Source organism: Spermophilus citellus, assembly GCF_964194105.1.
Source record: "Spermophilus citellus genome assembly, chromosome: 11".
In the NCBI taxonomy this organism is placed as follows: Eukaryota; Metazoa; Chordata; class Mammalia; order Rodentia; family Sciuridae; genus Spermophilus; species Spermophilus citellus.
In genome coordinates this window covers 81,697,651-81,715,656 of record NC_138192.1, presented here as the reverse complement: position 1 = coordinate 81,715,656, position 18,006 = coordinate 81,697,651, and the positions used below count along the sequence as shown (strand labels likewise).

The window sequence follows — 18,006 nt, the reverse complement described above, 5'->3', positions numbered from 1 at the left end:
TGCTCTGGCTCCTCAGTTACCCTTTCTCCCCATGAGTCATGGACCATTATTTTTTATTTTGCCTGCTTTTTCCCCATAGACTTGTGACAGGTCACTGTCATCACCAGCTTTTCTGTCTCCTGATCAGCCTGTGTCCCAAAGGGGAAAGAGATGCTGAAAGAATGGGCATATTTGTTTTCTCATTTAGCTGGGATGAGAATCATTAAAAAAAAAAAAAAGCAATGAAGTGCCATCAACTCCCATTGTATTGACACAATTATGATTTTACAGGAGTGACAGTAGACAATTTCATATCTGTTCACAAGCTGGAGGCATTTACCATCCCTCAAAGAAGGCCTAGTGTTGAGTGGCCAGGTATTAAAGTGGATTCACATTTCTGTTAGTTGGGGATCTGAAGTTGTCAGCAGACATACTTCCTTCAGTTTAAAGACAGGGTAACATGCTAATGCATCAGACTATTTTTTTCTGAATGAATATAGTCTAAGTAGTGTTAGGTATACACAAATACACAGTGATTTAGGAAAATGTATGTTTGTTCCTTAACTTTAAACACTTACTATAATGAGATACTTTCTTAATAATAAGTAATAATAAATAAAATAATAAATAATAATAAATAAAAACAGAAAATGTTGTTTTACGATCAGAGGAGGAAAAGAAAAGGATACCTAAACTCATTTCCGAACTCCACTTTTCTCAAACAATATGATGAAGTTCCTTAACCAATTGGGGTCTCAGCTTTCCTGTCTGGGAGTGGAAGTGAACTTGTGTGACTTTGATTCAGTAGTGACATCCAATGGCAAAGCATTAAGACTGGACTGGAGTTTAGTTCGTTGTTGAAATTTGATACAGATCTTTAGACAACTCCAAACGTGTTTTGGTTTCAGTGCAGGGAAAAGACATTAAAAACTGGCATGCTTCTTTTCAGGATTTAGCAAATATGAAGAAGTTACATCAAACTCCCTGTGGCATGTCTCTTCATCAATTTCATTTAAGAAGGAGGCCTTTGGCCAAAAGCCCATCTTCATCCAGCCTCTATCAAGCCTCAGGGTGCACAGCGGGGAGACAGTCAGATTTCATGCAAGGGTTTCTGGTGTTCCCAAGCCAGAAATCCAGTGGTTTCATAATCAGCAGCCAATTCCACCAACAAAAGATGTAGTTTTCCATTTTGAGGAGTCCACAGGCATGGCTATATTGCTTATAGTTGATGCTTACTCAGAGCATGCTGGGGAGTATTCTTGCAAAGCAGCCAATAGTGCTGGGGAAGCCACTTGTGCAGCTATACTCACAGTGACTCCGAAAGGTAAAGCCCATCTTGCTTCAAGGACTTTGATTTGCTGTATACCTTCTAGTCCCACTGTTACTAACAACGGTCTCTGCTGTTTGTTTCACTGCATACTGTAGTCAGCCTGTAATTTACTAACAAAGTAATACCCAACAAGGCTCCCCAAGTCCTCGACCATGGCTCGACCTATGTACCTTAAATCTCATGTGTGTTCTGTGCATTGGAGAACCAGTAATGATTTTTCTAGGTACCAACTTGGCTTGACTTTTTTCACTTCTCTAAACAACTTTGCATCAGTATATGATCTATGTGCTGTATATTGTTCATATGATGGAGGGAGAATAAATGGTATCCCAAATAGAGTGAGTTAAAAAAAAAAAAAAGGAGGGATGGGGAAACAGACTGTGTCACTCCACATAGCTGCAAGGACAACAGAAGGAAGAAATCAGAACTGTATGGCAACCGCATAAGCCTTCATCAACCACTCATGACTGGAACGCTGGGAATGAATTTTCTTTTTGTGTGATCCTGACACCCATACTGCATCTGGCATGCTGCTTCCAAGTGACAATGACACCTTTCATCTTCATCTTCCATGCTATTATATGTTACTAACCTAGCCAAGTGACAAAGTTGAGATCTTAATATACTTTTCTTTTTCTTGTCACTTGATTATACAGTGCAAGCCCTAGATAGGCAAAGTTCTGGGAAAGATGTAAGAGAGTCCACCAAGTACCAGGCAGTGGCAGATTCCTCTTTCACAAAGGAGGAGAGCAAAATATCCCAAAAGGAAGTTAAGTCATTTCAAGGATCATCATATGAATATGAAGTGCAGGTTTTTGAAACTGTATCTCAAAGTTCTGCCCACACAGCTGCCTCTGTTCAAGATGTAGAGTTGCACCATACCACGTCCCTTTCACAAATTGCAGAAAGCTCTGAGTTGTCTGAGAAATGTGCTCAAGAGTCCATGGGTGAGGCACCGAAGATTCTCCTGCACCTTCAGGACCTCACTGTGAACTGTGGTGACACTGCTCAGTTCCTCTGCGTGTTAGAAGACGAATCTTCTGTTGATGTAACCTGGACTCATGAAGGCATAAAGATAGAGGAATCTGAGAGAGTGCAACAATCTGGAAATGGAAATCTTCAGTCTCTTATCATATACAATGTTCAGCTGGCAGACCAAGGACTGTACAGCTGCATTGTACACAATGGCTATGGAGAGAAGACCACATCGGCTGTACTAAGCATAGAAGGTGGTTATTTGATTTTTTTAGCTATGAATCACCTCATTTCATCTTCATCGCTTTATGTAAGCAGCTTTTCATGCAGCTATGCAAATTGAAACAACATGTTAATTAGAATGTCTCTGGTATTTCTCTTTATAAATGGCTTAGGAAAGTAGGCCAAGTCAGTGGCCAAACTTGTCATGATAATTTAATTCTCTACACTAGATTCAGGAAGTTTAACTTTCAAGTCTAGGTTCAGGAAGTCAAGATTTATTTCATATCTTCTGCTTTTTATAATATTTAATCTATGAGCCACCTAGAAAGTGTACCAAAGAAAGCTTCAATGTTGCAGTTTGCTGTGTACTTATTGGGTATTTACAATTTTGTCTGAGAGTGTGTTAAATTTAATTGTTTTGATAGTAAAGACTCCCACTACCCAATTATCTACCCTTTCTTTTCAAAGTTAGAGGTTCTAGTTGTTTAGAAGGAGACCTTAAAAATAGATAATTGGGTACTCAAAATAATAAGGCTCTCTGTGGACCAAACATAGGGTTTTTTGTAGATACTTCTCAATAAGTGATATTGCTCTTGCAGCATTAGATCCCCTGGAATTGTAGAATTTTCTCATGGCAAGATCATTATTTTTGTCATTATTGTGCTTGATTCTTCACTATGTCTGGAAGAACACAAGTAAATCTTTCTAGGCAAGAGATAACTTCTCCCTCTCACCAATAGCCTTTCATTTTAGATGCTGAGAGAGTGAGAAAAAAAATAATTTTTCAAATGCTAGAAGCTCACATTGTGCATCTGCGGGCAAAGGAGTTTCATTGAGCCCTGTGGAAAGAAGCTAGTGGAAGGAAGGGTGGGCATCTCCAGGGGTCTGTGGAAAGCCGTAACCTAAGTTCCTCCACAATCCTGGCAATAATGTGGAAATGTTAGAGGTGAACAGGGAGCAGCACAATGCTATCTCCTTGCACAGCCATCTCTGCACTGAATTTTGAAACTATGGTTATCTTTCCTGCCCAACGAGAATATTCATTTAAAATATCTGTAATACCCACTCACCAAAAAAGAAACTTTTTAAATCAGAGATTGTATTCGATAGTCATTTCTGGTCCTGTTTCCATAGCCTACAAAAACTGAGGTCTAGTTATATAAAATATATTGGAAATTCCAGAGCATTGACCCTCAATTTCACTGCAACTTCTGACACAGTAATCACAAAATGAATGACTGCTTAGCTGGAGGTGTTGTCTACAATTCATGTAGGTGACAGCTGTCATGGTTTCTGCGAAATGTGAAACTTGGAGTTGGATGTGTTGTTGAAGCATAAGAAATATAGGTCTTTCCACTTACTTCCTGGAGAATCCAGTGCTGTAGTATAGTACTGGACTGTCACACTCATGGTGTGGATCTGAGCTAGGCATTTTTGCCCCAGGATCTCTAGTTCATGCTTTTCCAAATGATTCTATTATTAAAGTGTTCTTGAAGCAAGAGCTTCTCTTTCTTTCTATCTTTCTTTCTTTCTTTGCAAGTCTAGACTGCCTTCCTATATTTAAAAGATAATACACTTAAACACTTAAAGGTGTTTGAAGAGTTAAGAATCAAGCACAGTCATGTAATTGTTTGACATAAGCCCGGTATTTATATGTTCCTTTTCTATTTGGGCTGAAAAAAGTTCATCCAAGCCATGTAGTTGTCCACCAAGATCAAGCAAGAATGTAAATCCCCCATAAGCCTGTTTGATTAGAGTTTTTATGTGTGTAATAAACATAGATGTATCATATCTTAGTTTGGGGACTAACATGCTGCATTTCGTTCTCATCCTAATGACATTTCATCTTCTCTATATTCAGCAGATGTTTTATACATATAAACATAGCTAATTTATGCCTTTTCCTAACTTTATTCTTACCTAGCAAAAGAATCACAAACCAGAACAGTTACAAAAGTTACCCTTGGTTCAGACACTAAAAGTATTAAAACACTCAGAGAGTCACACATTAAAACAACCCACGAAGTAAAAAGAGAATCTTCAAAGAAAACATCAGCTTTGTCCTTAACTTCATGCTGAAGACCACAAGGAACTGAGAAGAAGGGGAACCCAGCTGGCTGACGCAATGTCACACGGACCATGGAGCAAGAGTCTTTCCCAGGAAGCTGCCCCACAGACCACTGTGCCTAAAAGCTCTGCTGGTTCCTTGTATAATAAAAGGAATTTTGAGTCCAGGGGTCTTTGTTTCACTCCTTGATGTGTCATGGGACTTTAAAGTTTGAAGTTTAAGGTTTGAAAGGTGGTTCAAATCCAAGAGAGGATATGCTACAAAAATGTTTAATTCTTCGGGAAAAACTGAGAATAGCCCTCAACTAAAAATGACAAGCTAGAAAATGCATGTTTCTAATAAACGTGATTTCATCTCTTAGCAAGTGTTCAGTCAATAGGATGGTCAGTTTAAGAATAGATATTCCTTTATTTTTGTGGATTGCTTTTCTGAATGCATGCAAAGGCATGGGAATTATGGGACTAAAGGAAATTTAATGGAGAAGCTAAAATAAAAATGTTTTTAATCTCTCTGTCAACCTTGTCATGTATTTTATCAGCTTATTGATTTGTTTGGCATGGACCTTTTGGTGAATTTGGGGGATGCAGTTTTCTGGTTTTATAATAAATTATACAAATCATATAAATCATGAATTGATGCAGAGAGGATATGCATTTAATCACTAAAATATCTTTGTTTTTCCCTTTTAGCCCCTGAATCAATGTTACATGAGAGGATTGAAGTGGAGATGAAAGGTATTGTTATAATGAATGTGATATTAAAGTAGAAATTCCGAAGGATTAATAGAATCCTTGAGCCGTCTTCTTACTCAGTATCATAGAGAAAAATGACATAGATGTACAAATATATCTCTTAGAGTATATATTACTATGTCGCATGCCTGGTTTAGTATGCTGGTGGTTACATGCATTTTACAATAATTTTGTTGTATGGAAATTTTAAATCTTGTATTTAAACTGTATCAGCGGTATTCAACCTCATGTTTGCAGCCATTTTCAAATGTGTGAATTATAAAAAGTTATCATCTTAATGCATGAAATCATGAAATAGAAGTTTGTTTTCAAAATCACAGTGAATTCAGTTGAACAATAGGCAATAACCTATCATTCTCAGAATGCAACGTCATGAATGAATTATGATTGAAATGCTACTTTATTTAGGATGTGTGAAAACATTACATTCCCATTCTTGGTTTACACTTCATGCACATACATCATTTTAACATTGATATGTCTTACACTGGCTTGCAGATAGCTGTCTCATGTGATCCTTATTGCCTGCTTTTCTTTGCATAACATTGTGACTCTATGGCTGTATTAGTTCGAATAAACGCCTTCTCCTTTTTAGCTAATTATTTATGGTTATAGTTCTTGTATATATTTTTAAATAGTTAATTCTCAAAAATATAATAACTTAATCTACAATCAAAAGGATCAGAAAGGGCGTTTATTCCACTCTCTGCAAGTCAGGTAAGATTTTCCCTCTAAGCCATCAAAACAACAAGGTTTTCCTGCTCTCAAAACAAATATGCACAGGACTATGTTATTTTGAAATGCATTTTTGCTTGTTCAAGAAGAAATTTCAACAGTTTGAAGAAAAGACCAGACAACGAACGATTTTCGTGTCAGAATCTTTTAAACAGAGCATGGTGTTGCGTTTATTCGAACAAATATGGTGAGTGAATTTTTTTATGGATTTGTGAGAATCTGTAGCATGCACTTTATTTCATTTTTGATTTTGCAATTTATTTTCAACTTTTTCAAATACGACAGAAAAGAGTAAAATGCTTTATAATTTAATTTTTTTTCAGAGTTATTCACCGAGGGGGAAGCTGAACCTTCAGAAGGAGATACACGTGATGCTTTTTCAGATTCTGAAGACATAGACCATAGCTCCATGACTGCTAAAAGATATGCAAGTAGAATATCATCCACAAGCTCCTGGCCTGAATATTTCAAGCCTTCTTTTACCCAAAAACTTGCATTTAAATATGTTTTAGAGGGTGAACCTGTTGTCTTTGCATGTAGATTAATTGCCTGTCCAACTCCAGAAATGACTTGGTTTCATAATAATCGACCTATCCCAACAGGTCTCCGTCGGGTTATAAAAACTGAGAGTGATTTACATCATCACTCCTCCAGCTTAGAGGTTAAAAGGGTCCAAGATAGAGATTCTGGAAGCTATAGATTATTAGCCATAAATAGTGAAGGGTCTGCTGAATCAACTGCCTCATTGCTGGTTATCCAGAAAGGGCAAGATGAGAAATATTTAGAGTTTCTGAAAAGAACAGAACAGACACATGGAAACATGGAGGCTTTAGCTGGAAGGAAAGAAGATAGGATAAAAGTTGACCTAAGGTTTACTGGCTCTCCCTTTAACAAAAGACAAGATGTGGAACAAAAGGGAATGAGGAGAACTATACACTTTAACACAGTAAGTCCTGGCAAAAAAACAGATTATATGTATGATGAAGAATATTTGGAAAATAAATCTGACATAAGAGGATGGCTCAATGTAGGTGAAAGTTTCCTGGATGAGGAGACTAAAATGAAGTTACAACGTTTACGGGAGGCTAGGAGAATGTTATTGGAGAAAAAGAGGTGTCTAGAGGTATCGCCAGAAATAAGCCCAAACACTTTGAGAGGTGAAGTTAGTGATACAGATATTCTGTCCTCTAGAGAGGAAACAAAGAGCGGGGTTGTGTTGGAACTCGCTGAGAACAGGAATGAGATGGCTAATTTACCAGAAGGTGTCATCCATCTCCCATGCACCTTCCCCAATAAAATGGATCAACACAGGGAATCCATAGAACCTCCTACAAGCTTACAAACTGCTGTTGATGAAGAAATTCTCCAGACTGAAATTAGCCTGAGGCAAGAGGCATTTCTAGAAGAAAGTCTACAGAAAGAGTATTTATATGATTGGTCTCTAGTAAATGAAAACATACAAGCACAGAGACAGTATGAAGAAATTGTGAGTAATACTGCAATTGAAGAGTCATCCAAATATGTCACTAATGTATATGAGAGGGAGGAAATATATGAGACTCCCGAGAATGTCTCTCAAGTCTCTATACCATATACCAGCGAATCTTTTGATACACTTGTACATCTTAAAGAAAGTGAAGAAATAGATAGTGAAAGAATGAGACAGTGGGATTTGAGAGAATTACAACACTCTGCTTCCACAAAAATTGATGAATTCAAAAGGGAACAAGAGGAAAAAACAACCCGATTTTTTGAAAATCCTCTCCAAAAACGTCCACAACGTTGTCCACCTTTATTTCTACAAGAAATTGAATCTCAGGAAGTTTATGAAGGTGACTGTTGTAAATTTGTGTGTCATTTTCAAGGATATCCTCAACCCATAGTGACATGGTATAACAATGATATACCAGTCCGACATAATCGAGGATTTATCACTCAGACGTCAGAAAACCATTCAACGTTAACTTTTTCTTCTGTTCATCCTCAAAATGAAGGGACTGTTACCTGTGTGCTGTTTAACCAATATGGAACAGTAAAAGCAACCAGTATGCTTAGAGTGAGAGCAAGAGAAAGGTATGATGTCCAACCACAGAAAGTCCCAGTATTCCAGGAATACACAGAGGAGGAGGAAGAGCTGGCTTTGGTGTTTGACCAAGCAGAAGGTGTCCATTCATCTTTGAGTCGAGAGAGCCAGGCAGATCTCCATGTGTTAAAAAGTCATGCACCAGGTCCTCCCTCTGCAGACACAGAATTGCTCTCCTTCCCTGTAGAAATTCAAATAACAGCAGCCACTCCAACCCCAGAACAGGATAAAGAGTCAAGAGAAACACTCCAGCTGGAACCTGAAGCCCCACCTCTAGATCAAGCAAGTCAGTCACCAAAACACAAATTTATATTCTCATCCGATATTACTAATGAGCCACCAAAAATGTTACAAGAAATGCCAAAGCATGCCAGGTGTAGAGAAGGGGATTCTGTGATTCTTGAATGCTTAGTATCTGGTGAGCCTCAGCCAATTGTAATGTGGTTCCAAAATGGATCCCTTTTAATGCAGAACCAGAAGTTCCAGTTTGAAGAAGCTGGTTGTAGCTACAGATTATATATTCATGATGTTAATTCTCAAGATTCTGGGGAGTATAAATGTGTTGCTGAGAACAATTCAGGAACCGTAGAGAGTGTTTTAGATCTAACCGTGGAACCTGTCACGTACAGGGAATACAGTCAATTCAAAAACATTGGTGGAGTTTATGCACCATATTCCAAAGATCAACAAGTACAAAATCAGGGAGAATCTGTGAGGGCACATTTTTATGATTATCCAGCTGGTACTTTTACTCCCCCATCAAATGTAAAAGAGGATTCTGTAAGAGGGTATTTTGAAAGCCTAGAGACAATTGAGCAGGTAGACCAGAAAGATCAGGTATATTGTACAACTCCTAGAGAAAAACCACCTAGATTTATGCAGGGTGCTTCTAGATCCATGAACATCAACAAGCCTCTCAGGGCTGAGCTCATACAATGTCAAGAGGAAGAGGAAGAGGAACATGCAAGTGGAAAACCAAAGCTTCATCAAGCAGAGGGTACTGCTTATCCAAGTGTTGATGATTTCAGTGATGCTAATATTAGGAAAGAGTTAAGAAATGATTTTGAAAAACTTGGATCTGAATGGGAAACTATGCAAGAACGTGCCCAAAGAGACTATTTATCAAATATCCACTCTGAGAGAATTTCTGACAAAGTACAAAATATGAAAGACTCATCTACCATTATGTATGAAGAACCCTTTGATGGAGAGAGATACTACCCAGGGAAAAAGGTGAAGCATAAAATAATCGCATTTGAAAAGTTACAACATGTAGAGAAAGGAGTTCTAGAAAAAAGGCCTACCAAGAAATCATTTGTTAATCCTCCCCAAAGGGAGTTGGAAGACATAGACATTTTATTAAAGCAAAGAGAATCAAGATTAAGTAATCTAAATGCAAATATGCATCAGGCAGAGAAAATGTCTTCAAACACTGAGACAGATTCAGCTAACGTTGTAATGAATTTGAAGCTGCTTTCCTCTCAAACTCATAAGGAATTTGAAATACAAGAAAGGGAATACCAGAAAGAAATAGGCTCTGTAGATCAATCTGCAGTTTCTGACAGGGTTGAACATGAAGCACCTATTACATTTGACCTAAAGCAGTTTCATTCACAAATAGAAAATGCAGGTGTAATATTCCAAGAATTAGACAGTGGTCAATCAGAAGAAGCTTATTTTAAAACCCAGCATCCTGCTTCAACAGCAGCTGATACTGAGCACATTGTATTTGACCTAAAACAAATGTATTCTCATATAGGAGATCCAGCTAAGGAGTTCCAAGGGCAAGAAACTAGGCAACAGCAGGAAACATTCTATAAAGAACAGACTCCTAGCCCTGAGACATTACAAGCTGGTACCCAGAGTACCTCTCAAAGTGTACAAAATAACATATTTACCAATCAAGAAACTTATCCTGGTCAGGAGTTTTCAAATAGAACTCTGGAGAAAAGTCACAGTGATGCAAATGCCTCTTATTTAGAAAAAGAAATCCAACATGTACAGGATCAAAGTACAGCAATTTTAAAGACTGAGCATTCTTTTAAGTCCTTTACTGAAGCAATCTGTGGTGAATCATGTGCCCCATTTCCAACCCCATCTGCTGGGAGAGAAGAAACTGATGTTTCTGAGGAAAACGGATCTCTAGAAAATGGAAGTAGAAGTTTCATCTCACAGCTGAAAAAAGCAAGTGAGGAAAAACTTTTAGAGGTTGATGAGATGGAAGAAGGCGGCATCAACCCAGACGCGGCCTCATTCCAAAGGCAGGATGGTGGGACACAGGGGAATACAGATGGAACTTACAAAGGTGATGCTCAGGACGCAGATGCACTCCACAGACAGCTGTCTCTCAGTCAGTGCTTGCCATTCTTGATGACTGGAGAACAACCAAATCCAAATGAACCAACAAGTCAAAAAACCGATGCCTCAGGAGAAGAAAAAGGTGATGAAGAAGTTCAAGTTCAAGATGAAGCTTCTTCCTCCACTATAGAAGGAGAAAAGGTAGAAACTTGTTTTTCAGAAAATCTTCCTAAACTGGATGAGGCACATGCAACAAAAGCCTTGGAGTCCGAGACCTCTCTGACACAATATTTACTTGCTGCTGGAAAATCTGAGGTTCCTGAAATGAAAGACATCAAACACAGAGCACAACTTGTCCAGAGGGAGTCCATCACTTCGATGGAGGTTGAAGAAGTGACTTTCAACACTGTGTATGAATACTACAACCAAAAACAGGAATCACTAGGTCGTCCATATTCTCCTGAATCTGATATTTCCATTGATGTGGGAAGCATAAGCAGTGAAGAAATCTCTGAGTTAGATCAATTTTATACCCCACCATCGTCTGTGGAACGTTTTGAATCTCCACAGTCTTCTGACTTATGTTTTAATCCTTCGGATACAACTAGACAACCAACTAAAAATTCAGAAAGTGACTCTGTTGAAAGATACTCCACATCTTTAGAGGAAGTTTCTGAAAGATACTCAACACCCCCAGGGGAGACTCTAGAGAGGTACTCCACACCCCCAGGGGAGGCTCTAGAGAGGTATTCTACACCCCCAGGAGAGGCTCTAGAGAGGTATTCCACACCCCCAGGGGAGGCTCTAGAGAGGTATTCTACACCCCCAGGAGAGGCTCTAGAGAGATATTCTACACCCCCAGGGGAGAGACTAGAGAGAGATTTTATTCCTACCAAAGGACCAAACCCCACTAGAAATTTTAAAATGTCCCCATCAAAAATAGAAAGGGAGGACAGTACACCAAACGAACATTTCCATACGCCTACAGAAGAAAGAAGCTCAGCTTATGAACTATTGCGTTCTGATTCCTTTGGCACACCCAATGAAGCCATTGAACCAAAAGACAATGAAATGCCTCCATCTTTTATTGAGCCTCTGACCAAAAGGAAGATATATGAAAACACAACATTAGGCTTCATTGTTGAAGTGGAGGGCCTTCCAGTTCCTGGTGTGAAATGGTATCGAAATAAATCGTTGCTAGAGCCAGACGAAAGAATCAAAATGGAAAGGATGGGTAATGTATGCTCTTTGGAAATTTCTAACGTTCAAAAGGGGGACGAGGGAGAGTACATGTGCCATGCTGTGAACATCATTGGGGAAGCAAAGAGCTTTGCAAAAGTGGACTTAATACCCCAAGAAGAAAGGGCAGTGGCACTCCCACCTCCAGTAACACATCAGCATGTCATGGAGTTTGATTTGGAAAACACAACCTCATCGAGAACACCTTCTCCTCAAGAAATTGTCCTGGAAGTTGAATTAAGTGAAAAAGATGTCAGAGAATTTGAGAAGCAAGTGAAAATAGTCACCATGCCCGAATTTACCGCAGATCATAAAAGCATGATTGTGAATCTAGATGTTCTTCCGCTGAATTTAGTGCCTCCAAATATGGATACAAAAGGGGAAGAAGACAGGGATTTAAAAATTGATTTAGAAGTATTTGACATGCCTCCACGTTTCATAACACCTATTTGTGATTTCAAAGTTCCAGAAAATTCAGATGCTGTATTCAAATGTTCAGTCATAGGCATCCCTACACCCGAAGTTAAATGGTATAAAGAATATATGTGTATTGAGCCAGATAATGTGAAATATGTGATTAGTGAGGAGAAGGGAAGCCACACCCTTAAAATTCTAAATATCTGTCCCTCTGATAGTGCGACATACAGATGCAGAGCTGTGAATTGTGTAGGAGAGGCTATCTGTCGGGGCTTCCTCACCATGGGAGATTCTGAAATGTTTGCTATGATAACACCAAAAAGTAAAGTGACTTTAAGCAGTTTAAAGGAAGAATTGGTCTTAAAGAGCAAATACGCAGACAGCTTTTTTGAATTTCAGGTGGTGGAGGGGCCTCCCAGGTTTATCAAAGGCATTTCTGACTGTCATGCACTATTAGGCACAGCAGCGTATTTCCAGTGTCTAGTCCGTGGCTCTCCAAGACCCACGGTTTACTGGTACAAAGATGGGAAACTGGTCCAAGGAACAAGATTTAGTGCTGAGGAAAGTGGCATAGGGTTCCACAACCTATTTATAACAAGTCTAGTAAAAAGTGATGCAGGTGAGTATAGGTGTGTAGCAACAAACAATTCAGGCATGGCTGAGACTTATGCAGTCCTCACTCTAACCTAAAGAGAGATGGTTTAGCACCTCAGTAATGATTAGAATTTGAGTGCTTCCACATTTTCCAAAGTATATGGACCGAATAAACGTCCAAATTAGTCCACTCTGTTTAAATGCATTACAGCGAAGACACCTAGGGAAGTATCGTCTCTGTAGAAACCTCATCCTTGTAATCCATGTAAATATTCTTTTATCCAAACTGTGGAATCATCACTTGTGTCAATTATGCTGTGTATCATCAAGCAATTAAACATCTCCTTGGCTACCTAATCGTCTGGACCTCTGCTTTGCCCTAATTCCTCCTCCACAAATGTTTTAGTAAGGGGCATTCTTTTTTAGCAGGCCATGCCAGATGATCCTCCAGACAATTGGTAAGAGAAATTCCTTTGCTCACATTATAAGTCATTTTTGGAATCATAAATATTTGCATCCAAACTATGGATTTTTACCAGGAGTTGGGCAAAAGGAGCAACAAAACCCAGCTTCACCCAGTCAGTAATTAACTCTATAATCTGTTGTACATTATAATCTTAGTATTATTAATTTTGTTTCTTTTTAAATTATTTTAATTATTAATATCCTCTTAAATGTTTACTTCTCATTGGGTTTGAAGGGACCAACTGTCTTTCTAAGGACAGGGTTCATCTAGATATTTGCAGAATATGCAAATAATGATCTTTCCATGTTTGGAAACATTTTCTCAACTTTTAAGACAGTGTCAAGTATAAAGTGCAGCATTAACTTAATATTGGCCTGGGTGCAACTAAGAAAATTACTATCTTGTATTTACATGTAGGTTTTAAACTATATTTCAATTCTGGAATCTTTAACATTAGAAAAAAAGAAGGTGGGGCATTTTAATAATTGAGACAATATGGTAATTTGTATTTCAGTGTGTCTTCAATTAACATTAAAATCTTGTCATTTTACTGAACTTTATCTTTAAAACTAGAAATTAATAAGCATTCAAATTTTATTAAGATGTTTACATATATATTTCTAAAGCAAGTCTTTAATTTCATTTTGCAAAATTAAAATTATAATAAATTCACAAACTCCTAATATCTATGAGCCTAAATTTTCTCATATAAAATTTAATAAATACAAAGAAATCTAGTTTTCTTATCTAAAAATGGGTTAGACCAAAAGATGCCAGAGGTGATATTCAACAATAAGATTTAGAATCATTCTAGTGATAATAACTGTTAATATAATTTAGAATAAATTTTAGTTTCATAACAGACAAGAGAAATTATTATGGCAATAAAATTATGAATCTAACCTCCCCCCATTCTTAAATAACTTACTGTTTTCTAGAGACTTTATTTATCACCTACATTATACGATATTTAAGTAACATAATTGTCTTAAACATACTGATTTGAATTTAAACATAAGTCCCTTAATTTAAATTTAACTTACAAAAGAATTCATGTATCCAATTGTGTTTATTGTGTTTCTTTAAACTATTAATTTTTTTATTCCCACAGTGGGACTTTCTTATAGTCATCCAAATTAAAAACAATTGGAAGAATATGCAGAAAATAGGCAGAGATGTCAGATTTTCCCTATACTCCTGTTGTCCAGATTCCTAAAATCATTTGTTCTGAGTGTTCATAGCTCATCAGGAGATAGATACAGAACAGTTACTTCTGAGTATATACTATCATTCCTGAAATAAAATTAATTCTATAGTTTAGGAATTTAGGGTTCTATTTTACTTTTAACCACATAATGTGTGTTCAGATTAATTGAAATTCAGAACATAACAAACACAACAAGAACATTTTACCCAAACATCTGTAGCTTAGCAACAGTTTAGAACCTGTTTCTTGACAAAGAATACGAAGGAGGGAAGAAAGGAAGGAAAAGAAAGAAATATTTTAATGCCATATTGGCTTTTCAGGAAGAGCTGAAAAATATACTTTTATTCACATTAAAAAGAGGGCTTTATTTGATTTTGTTCATTAGAATTCTTTCAGTCTCAAATGCACTGAACTTGAGAATATGCAGAATAATGAAGACTAAAGAAAAATAAGCCTTGCCCACACACTTGGCTTACTTATTAATTATTGTAGATAATTAAATGGGATTTTTTATTTTCTGACTCAATGACACATAACTTAAAAGCCTGAAATATTAATTTCCCTGATGCTGGAGAAAGAATTCTTTGTATGACACATAGTTGAATTAGATACAATTATTAGCTGCTATTGTTTCATGTTTTTTTAACTATACCTTCCATGTTTCAGAACATTTGCATTCCATTGACTATCTTTTTAATGGTTAATGCATTGTGTTTTGAAGTAAGAAAAAATCTTGAAAATATTTCAACATGTTAGGGTATTTTAATTATACTTACATTCATAGTTCATTTTGGAAGTTCAAATGATAGGAAACCTAACATAACTTATATAGATCAAATGTACACCTAAGAGGCCACTCTTAGTATATGAAATTAGTCAATGTTGTATGGCTTACTGGATGCAATAATAGCTGAGTATGATTCTTCATGCTATAGGCAGGTTTTACCAGTGTATTTAAAGCCAACAGACATGAGTCCTGTCTTCTAATGCTATATGCTAGAACAGAAAGTAATTAGGGCATACGAGTGTTCCATGTGAGGCAAGTGAAGTGAACTAATGAAATAATAAAACTGCTTTTCAGTAAGGCAATACAACTTCTAGTAACAGGATTGTTCTACATACCTCACAGATTTAATGAAAAATTGAATAGCTTGTTATCAAATTACTGGTCCTTCATCCTGTCATCCATAGCACTGTTTAGAGAGTGTCTGTTATCCACTGTTTCCTGTTCAATAATGCTGTGTAGGTTTTCTTCACACAATAAACTATAATCAGATTTCTAAAATTGGACTCATTTTCTCTTATTTATGATTCTTCTATTTTCTTAATTAATATCTTGTTTACAAAAGCTTCATTGAAGGGATATGACAATTTACACAAACGAAAGAAGACCTGTGACTGCCAACAGCCCTTCTTTTACAAATCCAAATTAAACATTTCCCATGACCCCTTATTTTTAATAGTGGCTTCATTTTAGAGAGAGTAACTAAAATGTAGATGGCTTCTTTGGAAATAATTGGCCTTTAACAATGAAGATCATTTTTCTTTTTATTTGATTTGATTTATTGTGACACTGGGGATTGAACCCATAACTTTATGCGTGCTAGGGAAGCACTCATGACCTCACTGAGGTCACTGAACTGCATCCTCAGCCCCAAAGTTGTTTTTTGTTGTTTTTTGTTTTGTTTTATGTTTTGTTTTTTTGTTTTTGTTGTTGTTGTTCTGGGGATTGAACTCAGGGGTGCTTCACCCCTGAGCCACATCCCTAGTCCTTTTTATTTTGCAACAGGGTTTTGATAACTTGCTTAGCACCTAGCTAAGTTGCTGAGACTGGCTTTGAATTTACAATCCTTCTGACTCAGACTCCCAAGCACCACCATGCCTAGCCCAAAGATAATTTTTAAACTGAAGAAGGTCCTACATATAATGAGCAATTCTGGATCTTTTTAGAAATTGATTTAAATAATCCTAGATTCTTTTGTTACAAAACTCTAGCAAGCACTTGTTCAAACTTTAGTACTAGAATTATATAACAAGGAAGACTCATAAAAACGACCTTCAAATTTATAAACTCGAGCAAAGAAGTGGATCACAACTTGCATTTGTATGGTAACAATTATATAATCTTATATAATGTAAGAAAATTTAGAAATGTGCTTTTATATAAATTAATCTTAGAATACTCTAATGGCTACAGGAAAGAAAAAAAACAGAAGGCCATAAATTGGCACTTAATTCTTTACTATTTTTTTTTTGTTAAACAAAATTTTATAGTAAAATAATAATCACTTTTCTCCATACAGAGATTTCTAGTTTTCTGGCTGCCGAGGAAGGACTTCAATCCTATAGTTCTGAACTTCAGTTATCTCATTTAAAAGAAACACTTGAACTTTTGTCTGAACCTCCAGTTCATTCAACTAAATTTGATATCAAAAAGGAAGGCACTGTCCCAAGTTTCATTAAAGAAGTGTCAAATGTTGAAATAAGCATTGGGGATGTGGCTAAATTGTCCGTTACTGCTATTGGCATTCCCAAACCTAAAATTCAGTGGTTCTTTAATGGGGTGATGTTAACCCCTTCTGCTGACTACAAATTTGTTTTTGATGGTAATGATCATAGCCTGATCATTCTGTTCACCAAATTTGAGGATGAGGGAGAATATACATGTGTGGCCAGTAATGAGTATGGAAAGGCAATATGTAGTGCATATCTAAAAATAAATTCCAAAGGAGAAGGACACAAAGAGACAAAAACAGAATCAGCAGTGGAGAAATCTCTGGAAAAGCTTGAAGGTCCTTGTCCTCCTTTCTTCCTCAAGGAGTTAAAGCCAATTCACTGTGCTCCGGGGCTCCCTGCCATCTTTGATTACATGGTGCTTGGAGAGCCTGCCCCCACTGTTTTGTGGTTCAAAGAAAACAAGCAGCTTTGCACCAATGTTTATTATACCATCATTCACAATCCTGATGGCTCCGGGAAGTTCATTGTCAATGACCCTCAGAGAGAAGACAGTGGCCTCTACATGTGTAAAGCAGAGAATGTATGGGGTGAGACCACCTGTGCTGCAGAGCTGCTTGTACTCCTCCAGGACACAGACATGACTGATGCACCCTGCAAAGCAAAGTCTACACCAGAGGTGTCTGATGACTTTCCAGAGATGTCATTAAAAGACCCTGAAGTCAAGGCATTCAATACAGAGCAGGAAATCGCAACCTTTGTAAAGGGCACCATTTTGAAAGCTGCTTTAATTGCAGAAGAAAAGGAGCAGCTTTCTTATGGGCATATTGTTAAAACCAGTGAACTAAGCAGTCAAGCTACTTTTGGAGCGCAGCAATTACAATCCACAGTCATGTTGGAGCAAGACATGCCCACTCCTGAAAGCACCAGGGAACTTCCTTCCATTGATGGGACTACTTGTATGCAGCCCATCAGGGAACCACCTCCTGATTTACAACTACAGATTGTCCAGTCCCAGAAAACCCTCCACAAAGAAGATACTCTAGTGTTTCAAGAGTCAGAAAAAATCATCCCAAGTGCCTTCTCCATAGAACAAATTAGTTCTTTAACAGTTGAGCCTCTGGCAACCTTATTAGGTGAACCTGAAGGGAGTTATGCACAGTCTTCAACAGAATCTCCAGCACATA

General features: G+C 37.4%; 1 protein-coding gene across 2 annotated transcripts in view; it reads left to right on the top strand.

Annotated features, from left to right (window-relative positions):
- Positions 1-18,006, top strand: part of TTN (titin) — a 266,424-nt gene that overhangs the window by 47,200 nt on the left and 201,218 nt on the right. The window contains exons 44-45 of one of the 2 annotated variants that reach the window (XM_081261925.1): positions 5,264-5,308; positions 6,385-13,044. In XM_081261925.1, coding sequence (XP_081118051.1) covers positions 5,264-5,308; positions 6,385-12,788 — 6,449 coding nt within the window. In that variant the 3' untranslated portion in view covers positions 12,789-13,044. Of the gene's footprint in view, positions 1-5,263; positions 5,309-6,384; positions 13,045-18,006 lie in introns of those variants that run through there. The other variant, XM_081261924.1, reaches the window with a different exon arrangement.